General features: G+C 28.9%; 4 protein-coding genes and 1 long non-coding RNA gene across 10 annotated transcripts in view; 3 read left to right on the forward strand and 2 right to left on the reverse strand.

Moving 5' to 3' along the window:
* The first annotated feature begins 72 nt into the window (after positions 1-72).
* LOC111039846 (non-histone protein 10) lies at positions 73-3,096 on the forward strand. 2 transcript variants are annotated; one of them, XM_022323497.1, is made up of 5 exons: positions 73-657; positions 808-878; positions 936-1,041; positions 1,115-1,351; positions 1,870-2,382. In XM_022323497.1, the coding sequence occupies exons 1-5, from the start codon at positions 496-498 to the stop codon at positions 1,879-1,881; spliced, it is 588 nt and encodes a 195-aa protein (XP_022179189.1). In that variant the 5' UTR covers positions 73-495; the 3' UTR covers positions 1,882-2,382. The 2 variants fall into 2 exon arrangements, with proteins under 2 accessions (XP_022179189.1, XP_022179188.1); XM_022323496.1 differs by lacking the exon at positions 1,870-2,382 and adding an exon at positions 2,843-3,096 and having other exon boundaries at positions 90-657.
* On the reverse strand, positions 2,599-5,623 carry LOC111039845 (hydroxyacylglutathione hydrolase, mitochondrial). Of its 4 annotated transcripts, none has more exons than XM_022323493.1 (7): positions 5,513-5,623; positions 5,051-5,138; positions 4,750-4,975; positions 4,056-4,282; positions 3,486-3,589; positions 3,278-3,422; positions 2,599-3,215 (listed from the first exon to the last, which is right to left on the reverse strand). In XM_022323493.1, the coding sequence occupies exons 2-7, from the start codon at positions 5,109-5,111 to the stop codon at positions 3,091-3,093; spliced, it is 888 nt and encodes a 295-aa protein (XP_022179185.1). In that variant the 5' UTR covers positions 5,112-5,138; positions 5,513-5,623; the 3' UTR covers positions 2,599-3,090. The 4 variants fall into 4 exon arrangements, with proteins under 4 accessions (XP_022179185.1, XP_022179186.1, XP_022179184.1 ...); XM_022323494.1 differs by lacking the exon at positions 5,513-5,623 and adding an exon at positions 5,256-5,384; XM_022323492.1 differs by lacking the exon at positions 5,513-5,623 and adding an exon at positions 5,205-5,384.
* Positions 5,624-5,739: 116 nt separating this feature from the next.
* LOC111039849 lies at positions 5,740-8,007 on the forward strand. Of its 2 annotated transcripts, XR_002605141.1 has the most exons (5): positions 5,740-6,456; positions 7,178-7,281; positions 7,354-7,407; positions 7,477-7,634; positions 7,730-8,007. It is a non-coding gene; the product is annotated as an uncharacterized LOC111039849 (long non-coding RNA). The 2 variants fall into 2 exon arrangements; XR_002605140.1 differs by lacking the exon at positions 7,730-8,007 and having other exon boundaries at positions 7,477-7,690.
* A 1,843-nt stretch (positions 8,008-9,850) lies between these two features.
* LOC111039847 (peptidyl-tRNA hydrolase 2, mitochondrial-like) lies at positions 9,851-12,108 on the reverse strand. The gene is made up of 2 exons (XM_022323498.1): positions 11,940-12,108; positions 9,851-10,825 (listed from the first exon to the last, which is right to left on the reverse strand). The coding sequence occupies exon 2, from the start codon at positions 10,602-10,604 to the stop codon at positions 10,122-10,124; it is 483 nt and encodes a 160-aa protein (XP_022179190.1). The 5' UTR covers positions 10,605-10,825; positions 11,940-12,108; the 3' UTR covers positions 9,851-10,121.
* Positions 12,109-20,471: 8,363 nt separating this feature from the next.
* The window catches only part of LOC111039850 (extracellular serine/threonine protein CG31145), a 72,216-nt gene continuing 69,438 nt past the window's right edge, over positions 20,472-23,249 (forward strand). Inside the window, exon 1 of the mRNA XM_022323499.1 lies at positions 20,472-21,052. The gene's annotated coding sequence lies outside the window, so the exon portion shown is untranslated. The remainder of the gene's footprint in view (positions 21,053-23,249) is intronic.

Here is a 23,249-nt window from a genome sequence, read left to right on the forward strand (position 1 = left end):
GCCGATCAGTGTTTCTTAAAACGTAACCGCACGAAAAATAATATATAGAACGGTGACACGGACGACGTGTTCAACTTACCACGAGCACGGGCCCACGAATTTCGTGTTTGAGTCGCGTAATCGTTATTATGCGCGTGAAATATTGCCATAGATGCGTGTGAAAATTCAGCTGTGTTATCACTTATCACCCGACATTGGATTGATAACACGGTGGTTTGTTTCGGAGGCCGGTTCTTGGTGTCTTCTCGTTGCTGTTGATCGCCGAGGGCCGACGGCGTCCGTTTAGTGCTGTAGATCGTTAAATCTTAAATTATTAATTAAATAGTCAATAGTCAATTGACATTTGAGTATTGGCGAAAGTGCCCGAATTATATTATTTTAATTAATTTCCATCACCTTTGTTTGTTGTAAACTGTACCTTACTACCTAGATACCTAGTTGTATAACAGCTTGATATTTACTGTTACTGGTGTAATGACACGATAATTATTATCGATGGAAAACTCTGACCAGGAGACTTCGGCCACGGTTACTTTAGCAACACCGGCACTGTCGACCCCTACAGATGTGAACGTGAATGGTCGCCACACAACAAAGAAAAAGTTGTACAAGCAGCATTTTTTGGCTCTCTGGGAACGATGCGAAATCATACAGCAGGTAAAATGTTTATGTGGTTTAATCTCTTAGGGTTGAAAACTGATTTCTGCCACTTGCGATACCAGGGTGTAAACTTTTTATATACGATTCTGCTTCAGTACTCTTTCTTTTATTTGTTGATTGATTATGTATGTAATCTATGTGTTTAAGGACAACGAACGTCTAGTTCACAGGATACATCAAGTAGCCAGACAGTTGAGACGGGTCCGATTGGAGCGAAAGTATGTGTTTATATTCTGTCGTAAAGACTCAATTAAATCTAACTGATATGTCTTCAGGTTTATTATGGATCGATTGGACACGCACAAAGACAACTGGAGAGAAGCCGAATTGAAAATAGATTTAGGAACTGATCTGCCTTTACCTGAACCAGTTAATTTAAAAGTAATACTGTTTAAAAAAATGTTTATAGTATATTTTTATTATTATTAATATTATTATCTATTTATTTATAAAGAATCAGGGAGCTGTTGAAACACCTAACGGAAAAAAAAATTTTAACATAAAATCTACAGAAAAAAAAGATCCTAATTTGCCAAAAAGACCTGCAAATCCATTTTTTAGGTTTTGTCAAGAACAAAGGCCAATTGTACTTGATAAAATCATTGCGGCAGGTGAAGGGGAACCGACAAAACAAGATCTTACAAAACGACTAGCCATTACTTGGAATACTATGGAACATGATGAGAAAAAAGTATGTGAAAACAATTTTATAATTTTGAAATATTTGTTAATATTATATACTATTATATTTTGGATATTTTAGCACTCTGATTAACTGTTATAATTACACGTTATAAATACCTAGAAGAAATTTTGATTTAATGAAGCAATTTTGTGTAGTTTTTGTGTCTTATGCAGCTTTAACATTTTGATTTTGAATTATTTTCTTTATATTATTTCAAAAATAACTATTTAATTGGTTTTGTGTATCTAGGCAGCTTAAATTAACTTTCATAACCTGATAAGCAATAAGGCAATAAGGCAATACGTATTAAGTAAAATAGTTAAATTGTATACAGGAATATTTAAAAAAAATCACATTTCTTATAATGTTGACCGGTGATTATTTTAAAACAGAATGTTGATCATCCCACCAACACCTAGTCAATGTATAGGTTAATAAATGTTATTTGTAAATTAATCCTTAAATACTATATTTTTACAAAAAAATTAAGTTTGTACTTTTTTATTTTACAATACTATAAACAGTTTAGCTGTTAGTAGTTTATAACCAAGGCTTAGAAGTACAAACATTGACACGGTACTCATCGACAGCAAGTACAAAAGTCCTCAACTGTACACCAAGTGGGAGAATATCGAAGTTAATATTGATAAGATTGGCTAATGTTTCGCTGATTTAAATCTCATACCGCTCAAATGTTTTTCATTTAATTCTCGATATCTCCCAAAACTGGCCACAAAACCTGTGGCAGCATCAAATGGCTCCTTGGCGTCAACATATTTCATTATTTGCACATTTTTTCTGGAAAATCTTATTACAATCAATGTAAAATATAAATTTATTTTGTAATAACAATAATAATATCAACTTGAATTCTAAATTGTTGTGTCATATTTACATTGTGTTGTTTTGTATAATTTTTTTGTTATTTTGTTGTGTATTTTGTTACATTCCGTATAAGCTATACAATTTTAAAAATAAAATATGGGATTATTTTTTAAATTATTTCCATGTAAATATCTATAACAATAATTGTAACCATTTAGTAATTTGGGGATATATTTTGTTCAATATATATATATATATTATTAGATATTTTAATTAGTAATCTTAGTATTAAAGAATAATATTTTTAAATTTTAATAAAATATATCTAATTTTAAGTATTTGAAAATATTAAAAATCAGATTGTTAACTTTTGGTATCTACATATTATTTCAAATATTTTAGCATTTTTAAAAAATTGTATTCACACCTCAACTTCCAAATCATATTTATTACTGTGTATAACTTTATGGTGAATATCATGTTTTCATATTTTTCCTTAAATTAAATTAAACTAAAAAATTGTCCACCATATTGTATGTGTTAAATATTTATTTTTATTGATTAGAATTTTATAATGAACAAAGAGTATTTGAATAATAATACCAGAGTAATAATAATTACATACATGGTATAAATATTATGATCTAAATTTGAAAATTATTTATTTTTTAGATTTATTATGATATGTACGAGAAATCTAAGGAAAAATATGCTGCAGACATGGAAGAGTACACACTTAATAAATCTATAAACGCAGTACAAACATCTAATTTCTCATCTTCACAATAAAATTTGATTTAATTATCTATGATTTAAATTGTGTGTTCAAATTTCAATGTATGTATCCTATGTATTATTAACGAACAATTTCTATTCAAGTGTATAAAAATGTATTATTGCAATAAAATGAGTATTATTTTTCATAAGTTATTTTTTAAGTCCCTCAACATTTTCATTGTTTCAATTGGATCACCGATTGTTTGAGTAACTTTTTGAACTGATTCATTCTCTACCCTCATGAATGGATTAATAAGCTTTTCTAATCCTAAATACAAAAAAAAAACACCATAATGAGATAATTTTTTACATTTAAAAACTGATTTTTACCAATAGTTGATGGAACACTTGGCTCTTTTAATTTTCTTTTGGTTTCAATATCCTTCAATTTATTCAATATATGTTGATTGGATGGTTCAACATGAAGACCAAACTTCAAATTTTGAATGGCATATTCATGTCCACAAAACACAGCCTGAAATAATATCTAAGTATTGTAATACATTCAATGGACAATGATATTAATATTTTTTCTTACAGTGCTGTCAGGTAACTGTGATAATATTTTGATTAACGCCTCATACATTTGTGTTGCAGTACCTTCGAAAAATCTACCACAACCTCCTAAGAATAGAGTATCTCCTAAAAAAATTTGATTAAATTAAGGAGTCATACTTATAGCCAACAATCACTTATAACAACTAACTTTTTCTTTATCAAACTACTTGGTCAATAATTCAATTTGATTCTTATTATTTTTTAAATAAAAAAGTACTAATATAACAAAATGTATAAAAATTGAATAAAAAAATATATTGCATTAGTACTTATTGATAAATTCAGAAATATTAGTATTAATTTGAGACATGAATTAGGTAATTAGCCACAAGTTTCAGTGTTTCACCAGACTGAGGACTAAACCAGTGATTACAAAAATAATTATACTTATAAATAAAAACGAAATAATGAAATTAAATTTTTCATTATTTATGAAAGACAACAGGTTGTTACAACCTAAATACACAATTTAAAAAAAAGGTATTTTAAGCTCTTTGGTTTGGGTTTAAAATTTTGAAAATCATACATGCAATCATATAATATAAATAACCTGTAAAAACAACACCATCTTGTCCTTCATTAACATAATAGCAAACATGCCCAGTGGTGTGACAAGGTGTGCGCAAACATTTAATATTTAATGATCCCAATTGAAGATCTATTCCGTGTGTATCAATCATAACTGTAAGACCATCAATTCGGTCGTCGCCTCCAATAACAGTCAATTGATCATTGGTATTGCCGTTAATAAGTTCTTTGTTGCCACCAGCGTGATCCCTAATAACATTTCAAATTAAAATTGTACTAAGTTGCCATTCATAAATCATTGTAAATTAAACTCATTGAATCATATTATTGCTATGAAAAATGAACAATGAATTTTGTACTTAAATTTAAACAATATATTTTGGCAAACAGCCGAATTGGGGCTATTAAAAATCACCTTAACTTAAAATTATTGATCACATTTGTTAAATTTTATCACAACCATAAACTTATATAATATTTTAGTTGAAGGTCAATAATTTAAAAGTACAAAAACATCCAAAGCATATAAACAATTTGAAGCTTTAAATTTGTATAGGTATCTAAAACAAATAATACAATATTTTTGTAATTTTTATTTTTCATTTATCAATTCATGAGTAACCAAAAACATTTAAGAAAAACTTTTCATTTTAGTTAAATACCATATACAATATTTAGAAAAGTGTAATAATAACAGCTCTTTTCAGGTACATTACCAATGGTGGTGTGTTGTGAGTACAGTTGTTAATTTAACATTTTCTTTACGGACTGCGTCCCAAACCACATCAGGTGCTACAGGATCAACAATGGCTGCTTCTTTTGTGCTATTATCAATCAACAAGTACATAAAATTGTCGGATAATGCTGGAAGCACTTGTACTTTAAATTTTCCGAACTCTTTAGAAATGATGTTGCTATGCATTGTGGTTAAAGGCCTTTGTACTAAACAAATATAAACATTAAGCATGTTTAATTATCACCTACTTATATATATATATATATAATAAAATTGCTTACATAGAAATGAAGAGTTCTTAATTATTGCTCTTGGTAAAGTAGATAAAATTTTAATGAACATTGGAATAATGACATTAATTGTAAAAAACTGAAATTTAACCAAAAACAAATAAAATTATAAATTTAAAAGAAAACTTATGAGTTTACGGCTTACCAATGATGTTTTAAAAATGCCTGAAAATGATAACAAATAAGTAGCACCTACTTGTATAAGATTAATATCTGTATCAGTACTACAACTCTGTACTCATTAACCTATTAACTTTGTTTTAAAACTTTCCATAAACTTTATAGTTTATAATATTTTCAATAGATAAGTGTTATCATTGTGCTATTTATATGAAAATAAATAAGTAATTCAGAGTTAAGACATTAATAATTATTAAATTTGACTCTTTAGTCTCCATGGCAATACAATTTTATCCATCAAGTTTTATAATTATTTGTACTTTAATTAGCTACCTCTGAAACTCGCTGTTGTGAAAGTCAGGGGCTTGTGAGACTCGGTGATGCAGACGACAATGTCGTTGAGATTACTTATAGAAGTCACTCTTGTAAGTTGACGTCATGGGTAGTTAAAAAACAAAAATGTAGGAGGTGATAACGATTTTTGATAAGTCTTGGAGGTCTCGTTTCGAGCGCGGGAATGTTTGAAATTCCTGTTTCGGTGTCTAGAAATATCACTTCACCCACGAAAATCGGCAATTGAATAATACGGTTCCCCGTCGCATGTCCGGTGCTTTTTCGTATGCAAAAAAATGTAAATTCGAACTTTGTGTTGGAATGTCTAGCAAGTCCGTCACGGCGTCATATCAAGTGAAAATCGTTTAACATTCAAGTTAGCTGCGTAGGTAGTAGGTACTATTAGCACTACAACAAATCAGGTAGGGCTCAATAGTAAGTGAAATTAGTACTTAGTGGATAGATGCTTTAGTTGAAATCTATTAAGGTTCGAGCTCGGTCACTCAGCTATCGGTGCAAGAGGTTCAACAGTTTGTGTACATCGTCGTGTCATACCTGAAGCTTTTTTTTTTTAGATACCATATTGTTCACAGGATTGTTGAAGGTGAACATGATGTCTGCGTACAAATGTCATAGTGTCTATCATAGCGTATTATTTGAGGGAACGATGTGTAATTCGCCACTGTAATAATCTCTGTATGTAATAATATTATCAAAGGCTCGTTTCACGTTACGGTCTCTGTCTGCTGTATCCACTATATCGATCTCTGTCACACGCATCTTTTCCCTAATCGCGTAATTATCCATATGTCCGGTATCGTAGGTACCCGTCACCCGATAAAGTGGAGTGATGGAAATAAGATTTTGGCAACTGGCACTGCAACGTCTGCAACCGACGTATATAGACTCATTTCATTTCTCAACCAGAACAAGGAGAATACAGCGTAAGTAAACTTTGTGATTATTTATTAAATATTGGGTTATAAGGTACTTTGATACTCGCCTTGACTTTCGTGTTTTTTGTTTTTATTTTTGTTACATGATTTTTACTTAATATATTTTAATATTTAAACCATTTTTTGAAAAACATTCCTTGCAATTATTTTATTTACTACAAATTATTATGTCACTAATGTATATTGTCTATGGTTACTACAGACCACGTGTTTCGTTTTTTTTTCATAAATTCATAATTATTTGTAATTTTATAAAATTTGTATAACTAAAAGTATGTCTGTGGTAACCAAAATCGATATTTAAAAACCTATTCGTGAAATGTCGTATAGCCGGAAGCTCATACTCGCGGCACGTGTGCATTTGGATCAATGTACCTAAATCGTATTCCGTTATGTTTAGTCTAGCATGTTACATGGCTATAGAGTACTAGAGTAGTGTGTGTGGAAAATTTTTTTATTGTTAAATTTACTTATGTATATACAAATGATTAGGTTACAAATGATTTTTTCGTAAATTCATAATTATTTGTAATTTTATAAAATTGGTATAGGTAAAAATTTGTCTGTGGTAACCGATATGAACATTGTTGAACATCAGTTCGTGAAATGTCATATACCTAAGTGTTTATGAAATCAATCCGACAAGGTGCGGCAATAGGATTACCAGCAAAAATAATATATTTTATTTACATTTTTTTTTGTGTTGTAGAATGAAATTAACACAGCATTTTCATTTTTACGGGCATGGTGTAAAGGTGTTCTATGCACCTGTTTACTCCTCCTGAGGAGGTTCCGGTGGAGGAAGGAAGCGAAGTGAGTAGATTTTTACCAAATACAAATTTCGGCTAAGAACTATTGATGACATATATTTATTTTATGTTTCAGGGTGTTTTCGGTGTCGACAGCCGGGCAATGTGGCCCGCCATTGTCCCGATGAGTGTGTGTACCACGACCAATTTTTGTTATAATTTTTAAATTTTTATTATAATTATAGTTTTAATATTGTAGCCCGGTTAAGTTTGCCGCCGCCACCGCCACTGCCACCGCTACCACCTTCACCTTTACCGAAACCTCAAATAAAAGAGAAGACCGACGACACAACCATGGCCACCGTCAAGGAGGAGATGGCCACAGTCACGGAGGGGGTGGCCGCGGCGGTTTCAAATGTAATTACCTAACACGCATTTCTAATTTTATCCATCAAATTTAATACTTATTTATACTTTAATGTTTAATTACTTATTTATTTCCATATCAATAGCACAATGTCACAATGATGACACTTATTTGAAAATAGTAATAGAGTATGGACAATAGAAAATAACCAATATCAAAATCTGTTTTTAAATTTGAAAATAATTCGATTTTTTTGATTAACAAAAGCTTAAAGAACAAATTTTGGCTGCTACGCATAAAGAAAAAACTCCACGACTTGAAGTGTGTTCAAAAAAATAACAATGTTAAATATTTTATTACACCATAAAAATTATAATAATAATTTACATTTTATTTCATAATAAAGATTTCCTAATCAATGAAAAAAATCCTCTCAATTCAAGTGTTATATAATTTTAGAAAATCAAATTATTTTAAAATTTCCAAAATGACTTAGAAAAAAATTATTGATCCATATTGGCTGACAAAAATAAGTGTTGCTATACAAAAAAACTTTAATTATACTGTTTATGCCTGAACCAAAGGAATTACATTTTTCAAATCATAGAAAACCGTTTTTCGGACTGAGATATTTAGTGGTTGAACTAGATGGAACAATGGGGACACACCATAATTTGCCACTGCCATATGGTGGCAAGGTGCAATGTTCGTAGTGTAGGTAGTAGGTAACCATTCAAAGAACTTAAATATGATTCAGTTCAAAATATTAAATTGCTAGGTAGGTAGTCATATTAATAAGGATCATGTTATTCACAAATTATTTATTCAAATAAGATCCTATATAATTAATGTCTAAATTCAGAAAAAAAAGTTATTAAGTACAAGTTATTATTTAATAGGTAGGTACTTAGTAATTACATTTATTTTTAAATGGGTTCTATGGTATTTTTATTAGTTTTAAATTTATTCCTGTGTCAATTAATAATTTGGATTGAAAACATACTTTGTAAACCTACTATTGTATGTCTGTACATAATATTATAATTATATTTTATTTTAACATTTGTTCTAAATAACTGTAACTGGATTTAACGAGGCCAATTCTGTACCAAAATGTTGATAAACTGCAATATCAAGTTTATTCAAACATTTTTTACTTACGAAGAATTGTAAATTAAGATAAAGTTTTATGAAGCTTATCCGTCCATCATTGTGATACAAAATAAAAAACACATAGATTTATAAATTAATTTGGTGTAACTATGAAAGGTTTAGGCGAATGTAATAATTGGTGTGTAATAAAATAGATGACATGGTTGTAGATAATTCTACAACTGTATGTCAGCACTACTCTGTACGCCAGTGCTTCTCAAGCTGGGAACTGCGAGGGCAGGAAAATATTATTGAGGGATCTGAAATATTCAGATATATTAATTTTATTTTTATTAATTGCTTAAGACCAGGCGCTTACAAAATAAACCATTATTATTTTTGGCTATCAAAACTAAATGATCAGTTGTTTAATAATAGTAAAATTATTATTATTAAATCAATGAAGTTTATTTCACTAAAGACTTGATCAACTTTATATTACTATAGGTACATATAGTGAAGAAAAAGTAATTCCCTGTTAATTTAACAGTTTTGATAATAAAAAGAATCTAATTTTATAGCTTCCGGGCCCACCACATGCTGTTAGCTTACTGCAGCAACTTATTCTTCAACAAGTCTTTTTTTTTTTAGGTTAATTATTAGTAATTTTACAGACAAAAAAATAATTCTAGAACTTAGGGGAAGGCCTTGATAGGTTTATATTAAATTTAGGGTATCCCTTGACAAAAAAAAGTTTGAGAAGCACTGCTGTAGACTGCTTGAAGCCTAAAAGGAAGTTTTGAACATGTTTGGACAAATATGAAACTTATAGTTCTTAATAATATTTTACAGCAGCGTTTCTTAACTAGAGGGTCGCGACCCCCAGGGGGGTATGCAAACGCCTTGACTTGGGGTCGCATATGTCAAAAATAATAAAACGCTGTTTTACAAAAATTTTATTAAAATATTTAAGACTTTTTATTGAAAAACAAAAATTAAAATAATAATTATTATATTATCCCGACAAGGATATACATAGATATGGTATTTATAAATTGATATTTAAAATGTTATATTTCGTTTGGTTAATGATAGGATATTTTTACTGTTCAAATTTTTACCTAATATAGATGGAGAGGGGGGGAGGGGTCGCGACACTAAAAACGTTGAGAAATGATGTTTTATAGTACATTTTGAATGATAACATTTTACTATAATAATAATATCATATTTAAATTAATTTGATTAGATTTTAAAATGCAGATATCAGTCATTAAATTATAAGACATATTATATTAAATATTTCTACCAACTAAAAAAGTATTACACTGTGTTTCTAATGTACCTAATGACAAAAATATATATGAAAAATTACATTCATAGGTAATTTAATAATAAGCAAATCAATACTTTTAAAATAAAATGCTATATTGAAGTTCTACAACTTAAATTAGTTTTAAGTGACCAGTGATTTGGTCAATAACATCAGAGTTAGCTGGACCAATACCTATTACAGTAGGTGTTCCCGCTTTGACTTGAGTTGCTCCAGCGTCATATATAATGCAAGAAAGCACTTTGTGGGATTTCGCAACCTTTGACAATTCTTGAAGACCTTTTTCACCAGTGCCAATACTAACTACAATCTTTCTTTGTCCAGTCATTTGCCACATTTTTGCCATTTGAGGTTTGTGTTGCATTGCCGCTTTATAACATTCAACAGAAGCATGGGAACACTGTGCTGCTATTTTACCCTTAGTCATTCCCAAATCATTTCTGACCACTAGTACAAGTTTATTATTTACAGAAAGTGCATTTAATGATCCAGAGAGTAGTGGTCGAATGTTGCGATATCCATATGAAACTCCCGTGCCAACCAAAACACCAACAACAAATGGAGTAATGAACTCATGATTGGAAATATCAAACATTGTCTTTGTTTGCAAGTTTTTGATTTTTCTCAATACACAGTTTAAATTCTTTTACTTCTGCTTGACACTTTCTCCAGTCTTTTGTTTTAGCTATACAGTCTTGGACTTTGTAATGTAGGTGGGCACAGTTAGTTTTGTTTAGTAATTCGTCTAGTAAATCAATGTCATCCTTTGCTTGACTGGACTCTCCTTTTGAGTGCATTTCAGTATTCCCAATTTACCTAAAATAAAAAATCATTATTAATGATTTAAGACAATTATTATTTTACAGAATGCATGAACCATTTAAGTATATTAAATATTTTACTAAATTAATTATTGATAAAAAGTAATTAATTGAATAAATAATACTCAATATTTATTTCACATGATAATATGTAGTGTACACAGTATAAAGTAATATCACAAGACTAAATAAAACATTTAAAAACACTAAATATAGACAAAAAGTTTATTTGATTTTAATGAACTAGAATAAAATTCCCGCATGAGCCAGTGGCGTATAAAGTGGCGATCAAATGTTCAATACATTGTGTTCATATTGCTTTATGTAACTATTGTACATTTGTACCTATGTACTATACTACTTAACCATACCCCATGCCCCTTACACACTTTTCATGTCTTACCTAAAATTTTTTGTTTTTTTGATAGCCTACTAAATTCAATATTAGAAGTTGATTGAAAAGTTTTTGAGAAATCAACAAGGAAATGTTAGATTATCAGAACCTTGGATGACGATATGATATTATATCATTAAGCATGGATGACATATTTTTTTTTTTAATTTATAAAAATTAATTCTACATGATATTTATAAAATACAATTTTGAAATCTCTATTTGTATTGTTCATGTCATAATTATAACCACCCAGCTCTCTAAAACATGTATAGTTATGGTTATGTTAGTGTTATGCTTGACTGATAAATGATTGTGGTAAATTGGGCCATAGAAAAAATAATTTCTATATACATCACTGGAGTAAGGCATCCTATGGCAACCTATACAGGTTGAAAAACAAAGCTATAAACACTCCCTGAGTCTTATGGAATTTGCGTGCGAAATTGATGACAAGCGAGTAGGTACTAACAAACATACAATCATATTTATGTTTAAGTTATTTTATTTTATTTTGTACATAGATATAAAAAAATAAATGGAAAACAATAAAGAAATTGAGACATATTATCATTTTTTAAGTTGATCCAGCATTTTTCTACAGGGATAATAGATGTACAGATATGTAATATATAATATATAATATACCTACAGAAGTATAAATTCTAATAAATATAAAAACTTAATATAATATACTAAATACAAAAAGACTTACAACAAGCCTTAATTCCAAATTCCGATTTTTAAATAGATTTCATATGTGGTAATTAGGTATTCTCATTCTGCTTATTTCTATAATTAATTTGATTATTATTTGAGATATTAAAATATTAAATGTAAAATTATTAAACATTCAAACCTGCAATAAAAAAAAAAATTTTAAATACCTACCTGCGAAAATGATAAGATGGACAACTGTTTTGAAATGATAAGTGATAACATTTTTAATTCATGATTAAAACCATAGCCTATTAACTTTAGTTAATTGCACGAACATGAACATTATAGGTTAGGTTAGTACTCTATAAATGTTCATGAGACCGAATTAAGATAACTTAATTCGTGGTTAATAGGTCTATGATTAAAACTATTATTCTAAGACCGTCTGACCAGTGACCGTACATCACGATTTAAGATAGTACTATCTTAAATCGTGCCGTACATTGAAGTATGTTTGCTCTTATCACCGGTCACCAACACGAGGCACGAATTAAGAATTAGGATATACCACAGATTATAATATGAAATATAATGGATTCCACAGATAGGTATATAGAATAATTTATTAATAGTTTATTCTATACTCATGTGGGATATTTGTAGATATATATAGATACTTACTCTATGGATATACCGCTACGCCATAATAAATTACGCACTAGGTTTTGTCTCTTGACTAGCTGACTCTCGAGACTTGAATGTTAACGAACAGTGAGCGCATATTTGCTTGGGTGTTTAATAATTTTACTGGGGTGGGTAATTTTGTTAGGGTGTAAAAATATTTTTATACTTAACTAGCATTATTAAACATTTAAATGTACTTGATTTTAATTAACTGTGATGAATTAGCATTAGACAATGTATCAATATTTTACTGATTCATTCTAGAAGTCAGCACATAGTTAACAATGTAACGTACTACATTACTACCTAATGTAATGACTAATGCTGTATTATATTGTATTCAATCCTGTATTTACCTATAGAGGTACTGGGAAGATAGGTGAGGTAGATATTAGATAATATTATGATATTGTATATTTGTATTTATAGACTTAAGAATAAGTATTACTGGTATTAGTAGACTACATTAAAATTTAAAGCTCGATAATGTAAAATAACATTAATACTCATTTTATATCATTAAAAAAAAATGTTATACATAGGAAGGTTTCCATTTTATGTGTGGGAGGATAGGTCTTGGGTATCTTTAATATTTGCCCTCATGGATAAACTATTAGTAACTCCATATTGGTAACACAATAAAGCCGGGTTCGTCTGTTATGTTGTGTCCTTCCGAGTTCAAAAGTTAAGCTCGACCCAACTCTGGACATTTCCTGTTCGATCATGGTTAGTCAGTGGTTAAAATGCTTCCCCTTTACATATTAGAATTAATATTATTCAGGGTTGAAATTCGAATGAGTATGCTTACACAGTCACTATATTTTATACATTACATTACATAACTGGGAACATTAGACTTACAATACATACAATTATGTATGGAACGCTTAAAACTACATGGAGACATTAGTTCCCCTGGAATTTTTTCCTGCTTTAAGCCTTATGGTTAGTGAATGTCAATAATGATACCATATTATGATTACTACTGCCAAATAAAAGCCACACAACACACAGTCCACAGATGACTTAGCTGTGCACCCGGCTTTATATAGAACAATATATAAACACCCAGTGGCGTATCCAGAATATTCTTTTTGAGGAGGGGGTTATATAAAAACTTTTTCGGTAATACTAACAGGTTCTTGTAATAAATGTATGTATAGCTTGTAATATCATAAATAATCATTTTGAATGTATTTATATTATATTTTATAGTTTACGATAAGTTGGATTGTTGTAAAAGTTATTTAAATTGCCTATATAAAATCCTTTAAAATCGTCTTTTCAACAGTTCACAATTAATTATTCATATATGCGTAGTAAAAACTTACACTGATAACTATGCCCCATCAAAGCGTTATTTAAAAATATTTGTAGCAGAGAATTCTTTTTGAATGGTAAGTTCTTACACGGGACATCGGAAATAAAGGATATAACCATACATGATATTACCTATGTATAAAGCGTAACTTCTCCCATACGAGTAAAAATTAGATGTTAGTTCCTACATCGTGTTCAAATTGAAAATGTTAATTCATTTATACATTAGACAACTTTCCTTTCTTATTCAGACTTAAGACTTAGGAGTGACAACTCATAATATTATTGTGTTTAAAATTTGGTGTCTGATTTGTTTTTGTGTGCTTAATTATTTAATGCCTAATATTGTAACAGAATCATTATCATTCTTTAATTATAATTTAGCACACTAAAACAAATAAACCTTAAGTCTGAATAATAATGGAATGAAATTAAACTAATCGGGTGTAGAAATTAATATTTTCAATTTTATCACTCTGTTGAAAAAAACATATGTACCATTTAATTTGTACTCATATATATTATATATATATTTTGGTTTTTCAAGTGGAAAGTCATGCTTTAACTGCTTACCTATGTATCATGTACATTTTGATTTCATGTATGCAATCATGACATAGTATACAAAATAAAAATAGTACCAACTTACTTTATATTATGTGATAAAATACATGTATACATTATGTATGCTACACATACTACATACCACATAGTACCACCTACCTACCTATAAAGTACATTATATGCATTTACCATTTACGTCTATAATATACGTTTAATATGCGTAATATAGTTATTTTAACCTATGATCATTTTTATTTTGATACTATTAGATGTATATACAATTTAAAAAAATTTAAAAACAAGCATACTTTATTATTTTCAAATCTGTATTTAAATATGTGGGATAATATGTAATATAATATATATATATAGGTATAGGTACAATGGGTGCATATCTTGATATGATACCTACTCAACGACGATTACAACAGTGTGCAAAGTAGAAATGCATATATTTACACATAATATATTATGTGATTTATTCATGTATTATAATAAGCAATATGTTCCAAGGTTTATTTGTTATATGTAATATACATAATGTATTATACTAATGATATAATATGTCCATAAAAACGCAGTCTTAACTTTCTACAATGTAGTAAATAGTGTCACGTCTGGTATTAGATCAGAAATTAACTAAAAAAATTTGTTCAACTACCTATTCCAGTTGAGTCTGGTCTAAATGTTTTTGTACAGAAAAATTTTAGATGTTACCTACGTTGGTTTGGAATTTTAATTTACACTTTGTTATATCAAGCGATTAAATTGACTGCCATTGTAATACACTTAGACAACTATTATGGATTCACCTAGTGCCATATAATATTTTTGAATGTATATTTTAGTGACTGGTGAGTGGTGATATTGTAATAAACATATAATTGTGAATAAAATGTGAATAAAATGTGTTAGTGAATAATGGTACTTAACGTCGAAAAAAGACAATTTGTTCAAATATTATGCACTTTTGTTTATACAGTTTTAATATTTCTTTTATAGTTGTAATTTACTGCACCTACTTCACTACTACTGTCTACACTTTACAGTCTATACTCTACAGGTTAGTGGTTACGGGTGCATGGGAGTATTGAAAACAATAAAATACGATTAGGTGTGTTTTAACTTTTAAGTAGCTATTCCTACACAAAATACATAAGTACATATCTTGTTAAATACTAAAATACATAAGCAGTATATACATTTTTAGTAGTTAAAATTAAAATTATTTTAATTATAACATTTAAATAGAAATTATTTTGGTACCTATCAAATAATGGGGAAAACAATCATAAATGTTACCTTACTAACCTAACTGCCAAAAGCATGTATATAATTTTTGTGTACCTGTACAAGTTACAAAAATAAATAGTATGTATTTAGTTTAAACTTAATAAATACGAAACCGTACAATGTACCAATATACTGTATATTATACAACACACAAAGATATTTTCTTTCATCAGATATGAATGATAGTCATTACGTATTACTTTAAAGTATTTTTTTGTTTAATACAAGACTTATAGGTATAGCTATATATTATTTATTTTTAATTTTGAGTGGAGTTATAAATGTTTCTGTCTTACAACACTGAGTGTTTCTTTTTTTAAATTAATTTTTTTGTGTGTGTCTGTTATTACTTATTATTTTTTGGAGCATTTAGAATTCTTTATTTTAAACGTTTCGGATAGTTTCTAGTAGAATATTTGATTTAGTTGGGTTATCTATGTATAGCACTGAATTATTTTATCACGAACATTTACATGCTTATCAGTCATCACTATTATAGTAGTATACGGTACCTACATCGGTATTGATTTTTAAATTAATATCAATAACATACTATGTTGTTGTTGTATTAATTAATAATATTTATGATATGCCACTGTCTTGAAAAAAACAAGTTTCACCTACTAGGTATATTACATTAAACTAATAGAAAATAAACTCACACCTATCTAAATAATGGATGATTTTTTGGGAACAAACCAAAAACTAAACTCTCTGAATAGCGGACACCTCCAAATAATGGATCAAAATCATTTTTCGCGTGCAATAATCTATCATTGAATTCTAATTTCATTTCTGTTATACAGTGACCGAATCAATGCCAGCTTGCACTTGAAACCTATATATCAGAGTGACTTAATTGTTTTTTATTTATTATTTTTTAAGTATCTACATATTATATAGCTTACAATATATTTATAAATGACACAGATATATACAATAGCGTATACAAACAAACAATATACAATATATATCGCGTATATCTGTGAAAAATGGTCAATATCTTATCAATCTATTTAAGTATCCTACATAGAAGAGTAATTACTATAATTATCTCAGTGAGCAGTAAGATAAAAAAACAACATATTATAAAATAATTTGTAACAAAGCTTAAAATTGTCTTATTTTTAAAGACATATTATATACTATTTGAATCACTTAAAAAATTATAATAACTGTTTATTTATACAAAAAAAGCTCGGAGGTTATTAGCCTTGACATATTTTTAAATATAACTTATGAATTATAATTTATAAATATCTATATATTTGCGTTTAAAAATAATTTATATATTTGTATGAACACTATTATATTATTAAGTATTAACAATACAGTTTTACTTGGTACCTTTGAAATAAAACTTATTGGTTTAGTTATGTTATACATAGGTATCTAAGTAAATAATTATATTTCAACAACGACAATGATAAAGCACGTGTTATCGGTCCCTAGTTGTGTGGATAACATATTAACATTTCACATGTTAAATGGCTTTATGGCGTTATGTTATGTATACTATTCTATGAATTATTATGGGTTTAATATTAAAATGTATTTATTTATTACTGAGTGACGAGTGTGTATTATATTTAAATTACAAAAGTCTACTTTTTAAATAAATTTTAATTTAATGTTATGAGGAATTCAAATAGATATTATAAATTGCTGGTTATGCACCTATTATAAATGTATAATAGACACTTAATAATTAATATTCAATAGTAAATACTAAATAAACATAACATAATAAATTATATAAAAATGAAATGATTTGACCATGATTTACAAAAAAAAAAATGTTTCTATAATAAACAAAAATAGAATAACGTCTGACCTAAACTAAACCTATCCATACATATACTCACTAGGAGGTACTTACTCTAAAAGTAACAAGCAGAAATATTGCAGGTCTGCATCATAAACCCATCAACTAAACTACTAAACTAATAGATCTATAGTTCTTATATGGAATTTGATATTTTAGAATATCTTTGCAAATTGTATCATGTTTTCATCCCAAAAGTTATTTATAAAAACTATAAAATCGGTTTGTTTTCTATGTTCTATCAAATTTGAATAATATAATGTATTAAAACAAATAACAATTGTAAAGATATAATTATTTTCGTCATGAATCAACGATCGTAATTACGTACTTAGACGTGACAATGATGTGGAAACATTGGCCTATATGAAAACAGACCGGATTAGTAATTAATGTTATTTGGATGAGAATCGATGATCGAGGACACGAAAATTCAATTCGGTTTTACACGTACATATAGGTGGTCTATCGTAGTGACCGATAACACGTGCTTTATCCTCGTCGTTTTTCGTATTTTTCCACGATCGGCTATACAACGTATACAGTAGCAAAACCTATAGAAGACGGCAAATCTCAGGACTGAGTAAAATGTTAATCTATAAGTTACGATTTTAAATTACTGAAGCGAAAGAAATTTTCAGTATTATTTAACGATTATAACTATTATCGACTGTTATTATTTTATATTATTACCTACTTGTAATTTATATATTTTGTTCAAATATATGTAGTGTGCTTTACTATGGGTTAATGTTAACAATTGGATATAACAACGTATATTATATATTTATATAGAAATGGAAAAAAATAACCGTCAATGTACTACACCACTACCAGTGGACTTCAACCTAGCTTTGCCATAAGTCCAGGTTTGCCCGGAATATGGCCTGGTATACATATAGGTATATAGGGTTAAGGGTTTGAAAATTGCATTTTGGTATCTTATAAAGCAGAAGTATTTAAACTTTTTCATCCCACGGCTCCTTTAAGTCTTCACAAAACGTTGACGGCTCGAAAATTATAAATGATAAAAAAATCAATGTTTATATGAATGTAATTTATGTTTTATAATTTACACTTATTATTTATTTACGTTTTCCGTAAAAATATTTATTGGTTTTCTATTATACTACGCGGCTCCCTTCGACAACTCATCCCGCGACGCCCCTGGGAGCAGCGCGCACTATTTGAATACCTCTGTTATAAAGTGTTTCGAGACTGCCAGTGGTCCCAGAATTAAACTTCAGTAATTATTGATTAATATTATGTTAAGATTTTGTATTTTATTAAACATTTCTAGTTGAAAAACAATGTTGTTATAATAAATGGTGCAACAGACAAGTTGATATTACTAGTATTACTATTTATTTTTTACTTATTTTCGGGTTTCAATGTTCCATAACGAACATTTTTGCTATCAACTGTCGTTAATTTTCAATAACTCATTCCGATTTGTAACATTTGAGTATGTAGTTTTTAATTTATAAACGTATATTATCGTGACGTAGAGTGTTGACCATTGTACCTATATTTGTGGTATTTTAGTTATGGAAAAATAAAATAATCAGACTGGTGGTAAACCGTGGAGAAGTGGTGAGATTTTTCCCATAGAAATATAAAAATAATTTTTTTTCCTGGTTAGGGTTGGCTCTTGGCACTCCTTGATATTCTCGGAAATGTCAAATACTGTCAAAAAATGAATACTTTTTCAGTCATTATTGTTTGTTCTTAAAAACAGTTACATTTTTTGATTCATGTATTTTTCAATTAAAAATATAAGTGTGTAGTTAAATTATTTTATATATTATAATGATTTAAAAATTTAAAAATATATTATAGCTACCTGCTATACTTTATTCATCATTAGGTACAGTTAGTATTTTTAGCATTAAAAAAAGAGTAATTATTTTGTTCCTAGTAAGAACCTATATAATGGCTCTATATTAATTATACTACTCAACGTCACAACTAATGAAACCTTTTTAATTTATTTTTAGATTCTGGGAGAAATTAGGAATTTAAGAAAGTTAAAAAACAAATCGTAAAATGTTCTTTTGATTATTCATTGTTATCTCAACACTATAGGAACACAAACAAAATATTCATGACATTTACCTATAGTACATAATATATATCAGATAGCTCCTTATTTATTTTATCTATTCGTTAGTTACCACGGATGCAACGTGCAGTAATAAATTTTACCATGAGACATGAGTTGCCTACATTTTAGGTGTGGCTATAATATGGATTAGGGTCTAGGGACCTGGTGTCCCGATTATCTTTATAAGGAATTCGATACATCCAAGAAATGTAATTCGTTATTATAAATTCGTATTGCATCATTTGATGATTTATATTACCTTTATCTCTACCGTATCTCTCGTTTTCCGGTTTTCGCCAAACCTACATATTCATTTAAAAGAGTGATTTTGAGTAGGTATTTAAAATTGGTTAAAATATTAACAGTTATAAAATATTTGTCGAATTAGTTGTCATCTAGTTCCTTCAATGTTAATTGTTTATAAGGGTTTCCCGTCTCATTGTGCTCTCGGGAATTCTCATCCCCGGTTCTGGTTTATGTAAAATAAAACATGCCAAAACCCCCAAAAGAGTGACGGGCGGCGTTGTATATGATGTGAGTCGGAGTGTCGATTGTCGAAGTTCTAAATACCTCTGGACCATAACCATAATCACGATTTAATAACAATTATTATTGTTATAACTTATAATATACGACGTCGCTTTATTATTACGAGTGGAGGCGCAAGTCACTTTTCCCTACTCGTGAACAGGATGACGTTACGTCGCCACCGCCGCCACCGCCGAGACACGCGGAGACCGAAACAAACGAACACGCGTTCGCCACCGGGTCGTGTTACACGCACGGCATCAGTCGCCGACCGCTTACCGTTCAAGATAGTGGCGGCGCTCGCCAACGATTGGGACTGTGTCCGCTGAAGTGCGCGGTGACTGCGTGTATAAACAGCTCTGCGGCTGCAGTGTTCGTATCCGACAGTTGTGATAATAATATAATATTGTTATAAACTGTATACTGTCCGCGTAACACTCGTAATAATAATAATAATAATAATAATATCATAATAACATCATTGATGTACCATCTTAACCGTGCCCTGCCTGTACCGCGCGATACACGCATTACACGTCATTTTGTCTCCTAAACGCGCAAAGGACGACGTCATTGTTTTGTCCATCACAAACTCACCACCGTCGGTGACACACTCGTTTTTATCTTAATTATTGTTATACGACGATGCCGGCAGGAATAAATAACAGTACAAGACGAAAATAAACAAAAACCATATAGATATCAACAGGTGTATCAACACGTCGTTCTGTGTCAAAAACCAGCTTGTCGTCAACGCCGCAGCTTTCAACGAAAAATAATAAATTATACCCGGCCAAACGCTGCTCACGTGTGTACACGGACCGATATAATCATAAACGCACTGCTGCAGGTAATTCATAAAATAAAAAAATTACCTATATAATATTGTGAACGTGACATTTTTAAAAACAACAAATATATACACAATACAAAATATATTCACCAAGTATCTTCACTTACATACAATTTTCCATTAATATTGTATTTATTTAAATTCTGATTTTTGTAATTTTGAAGTACATCTGCTTGACTTTATATTTAAAAAAATTTAAGGAGTGTCCTGTAACGATACAAAATTCATTTTCTCAAATGGGAACTACTTTTTTTTACCACACATTTATAAGCACATGCGTTTTTGAAACTTTTAATCTACCCAAGTCGCAATTCAAACGAGTAGATTGTGTCTTATTACAATATTACATTTCATGTGAAGGATAATAATTGCCCATGATAATACGTTTATTTTCAATTCAATTTTAATATAATTACTTATTCAGGATCCATTTTGTTCGTAGAGCATTAGGTTGTAAACAGAAAATGTTTTAAATATTGTCGTAGTAGTAAAATATAATTAAATCATTTTTTGGGAGAAAATTAAATAATATTGCTGAAATCACCACAATTTACAATGCATATTTTTATTTTTTATTCAAATATTGTATAATTAAATATCGTTCAAACATAGTTGGTATAATAATTTTAATCTCACATTATAAATGTTAGTATCTAACAGGCTAAATATTATAACAATAATTTACATTATTATTATATTTAGTATGATTCGTGTTATATATCTTCGGGTATTCAGTCTGTATTAAAAATACAATATTCAGAACCTGAATAAATGCAATATTTAAAGAAAATATGGAAGGTGAGCATGATTGGTAATCACATTATTATAACACAAACGTCGTGGTGGTCGTTATATATTTATTATAATATATTATCGTGTGTAAATAATAATTTGTGTGAGGTGTTCATTTTTTCTATCATTTTTTATCTTAATCCTCAAATGCATTTAGTGGTTATCATCGAATGCCGCACTGTTGGGACTGTATAGATAGGCAGGTACTATTGGTAGATGGATCTTTAAGCTGTTTTTGGATTTTTTCTATTCATTAATCTTATCGTGCCCGTTTTGTGCGCTGTTATACAAATAAAAGTATACATATGTGTAGGTAGGTAATGTGTGTATAATTATATTATATGGTTCCGTTTTTCCATAAGCTACAAGCGTGATGAATTTTTGCAATTGCGTTTATTTATATCCTAAGCATATTATTTTTGTTGTATGCGAGAATATGCGGGAAAAATTACGATTTACATTTGTTTTAAAAACTTAATTTCTTGCAAAAGTATTAACAAAATAGTACAGGTATATAATATATCAATCATATTTATAAAGAAACATTACAAGAAATTAACTCGAATGTAATAATATGTAGAGGATTAGTACTTGAAATATTCGTAGGTATAATGTTCCCAATAGTGCCATATGTTTTGATTGTGATCTTGTGGGCGGTAGGCCCTCAAATGTATTTGTATTTGTTTTCAGTAGGTACCTACATTATCACCTTGAAGAATAAATAACTAAACAAATATGTATAGGTAGTAAAGTTGGGAAATTATAGGTCTAATTAGATCCATAACATAATTTTACCAATTTTAATTTAATATAAAAAATAACTATAATTTAACACACTTGTTCAATGAATTTTGATAATATTGCCAGAACCATACAAATTAGTTGAATAATTTTGCGAATTCCGTTTGTGACGTACTGACGTATTTTGTACATTTTTAAATATAGGAATCCTTCAACTGTGGATATAAGACTTCTGAATGTAGACATAAGCATCATATTTTAAATTTATAAAATGTAGATTGCTGAGAATTTTTAATTGGTAGTCAACGGTGCTGGTATATTTTAATTTCATTGTTTTCTTCATAATGACAATAGATTTTTTGGTATAGTTCTAATTAAAATAATGGTGCTGCTAGTTAAAATAATAATGTCTTACGTTTCTAGATAATATATAATTTTTGGAACTACTATGAATATAGTACAATATTTTAAAGATTTTTATTAATAAATTGTTGATTGAGATTAAAAAATGACATCAATTTAGTTTATTATGTACCTAAATTAATATTTAATATATTAAGCCCGTGTACATATTTATAATTTATATTCAATTAATCGTTTCTTGTTTGGACAACATTTGATGAACAACTTCTTGTTAGGCTAATCTTTGTTGACCCTAAAT

This window comes from Myzus persicae, unplaced genomic scaffold (assembly GCF_001856785.1).
Source record: "Myzus persicae strain clone G006 unplaced genomic scaffold, MPER_G0061.0, whole genome shotgun sequence".
NCBI classification, from domain to species: domain Eukaryota; kingdom Metazoa; phylum Arthropoda; class Insecta; order Hemiptera; family Aphididae; genus Myzus; species Myzus persicae.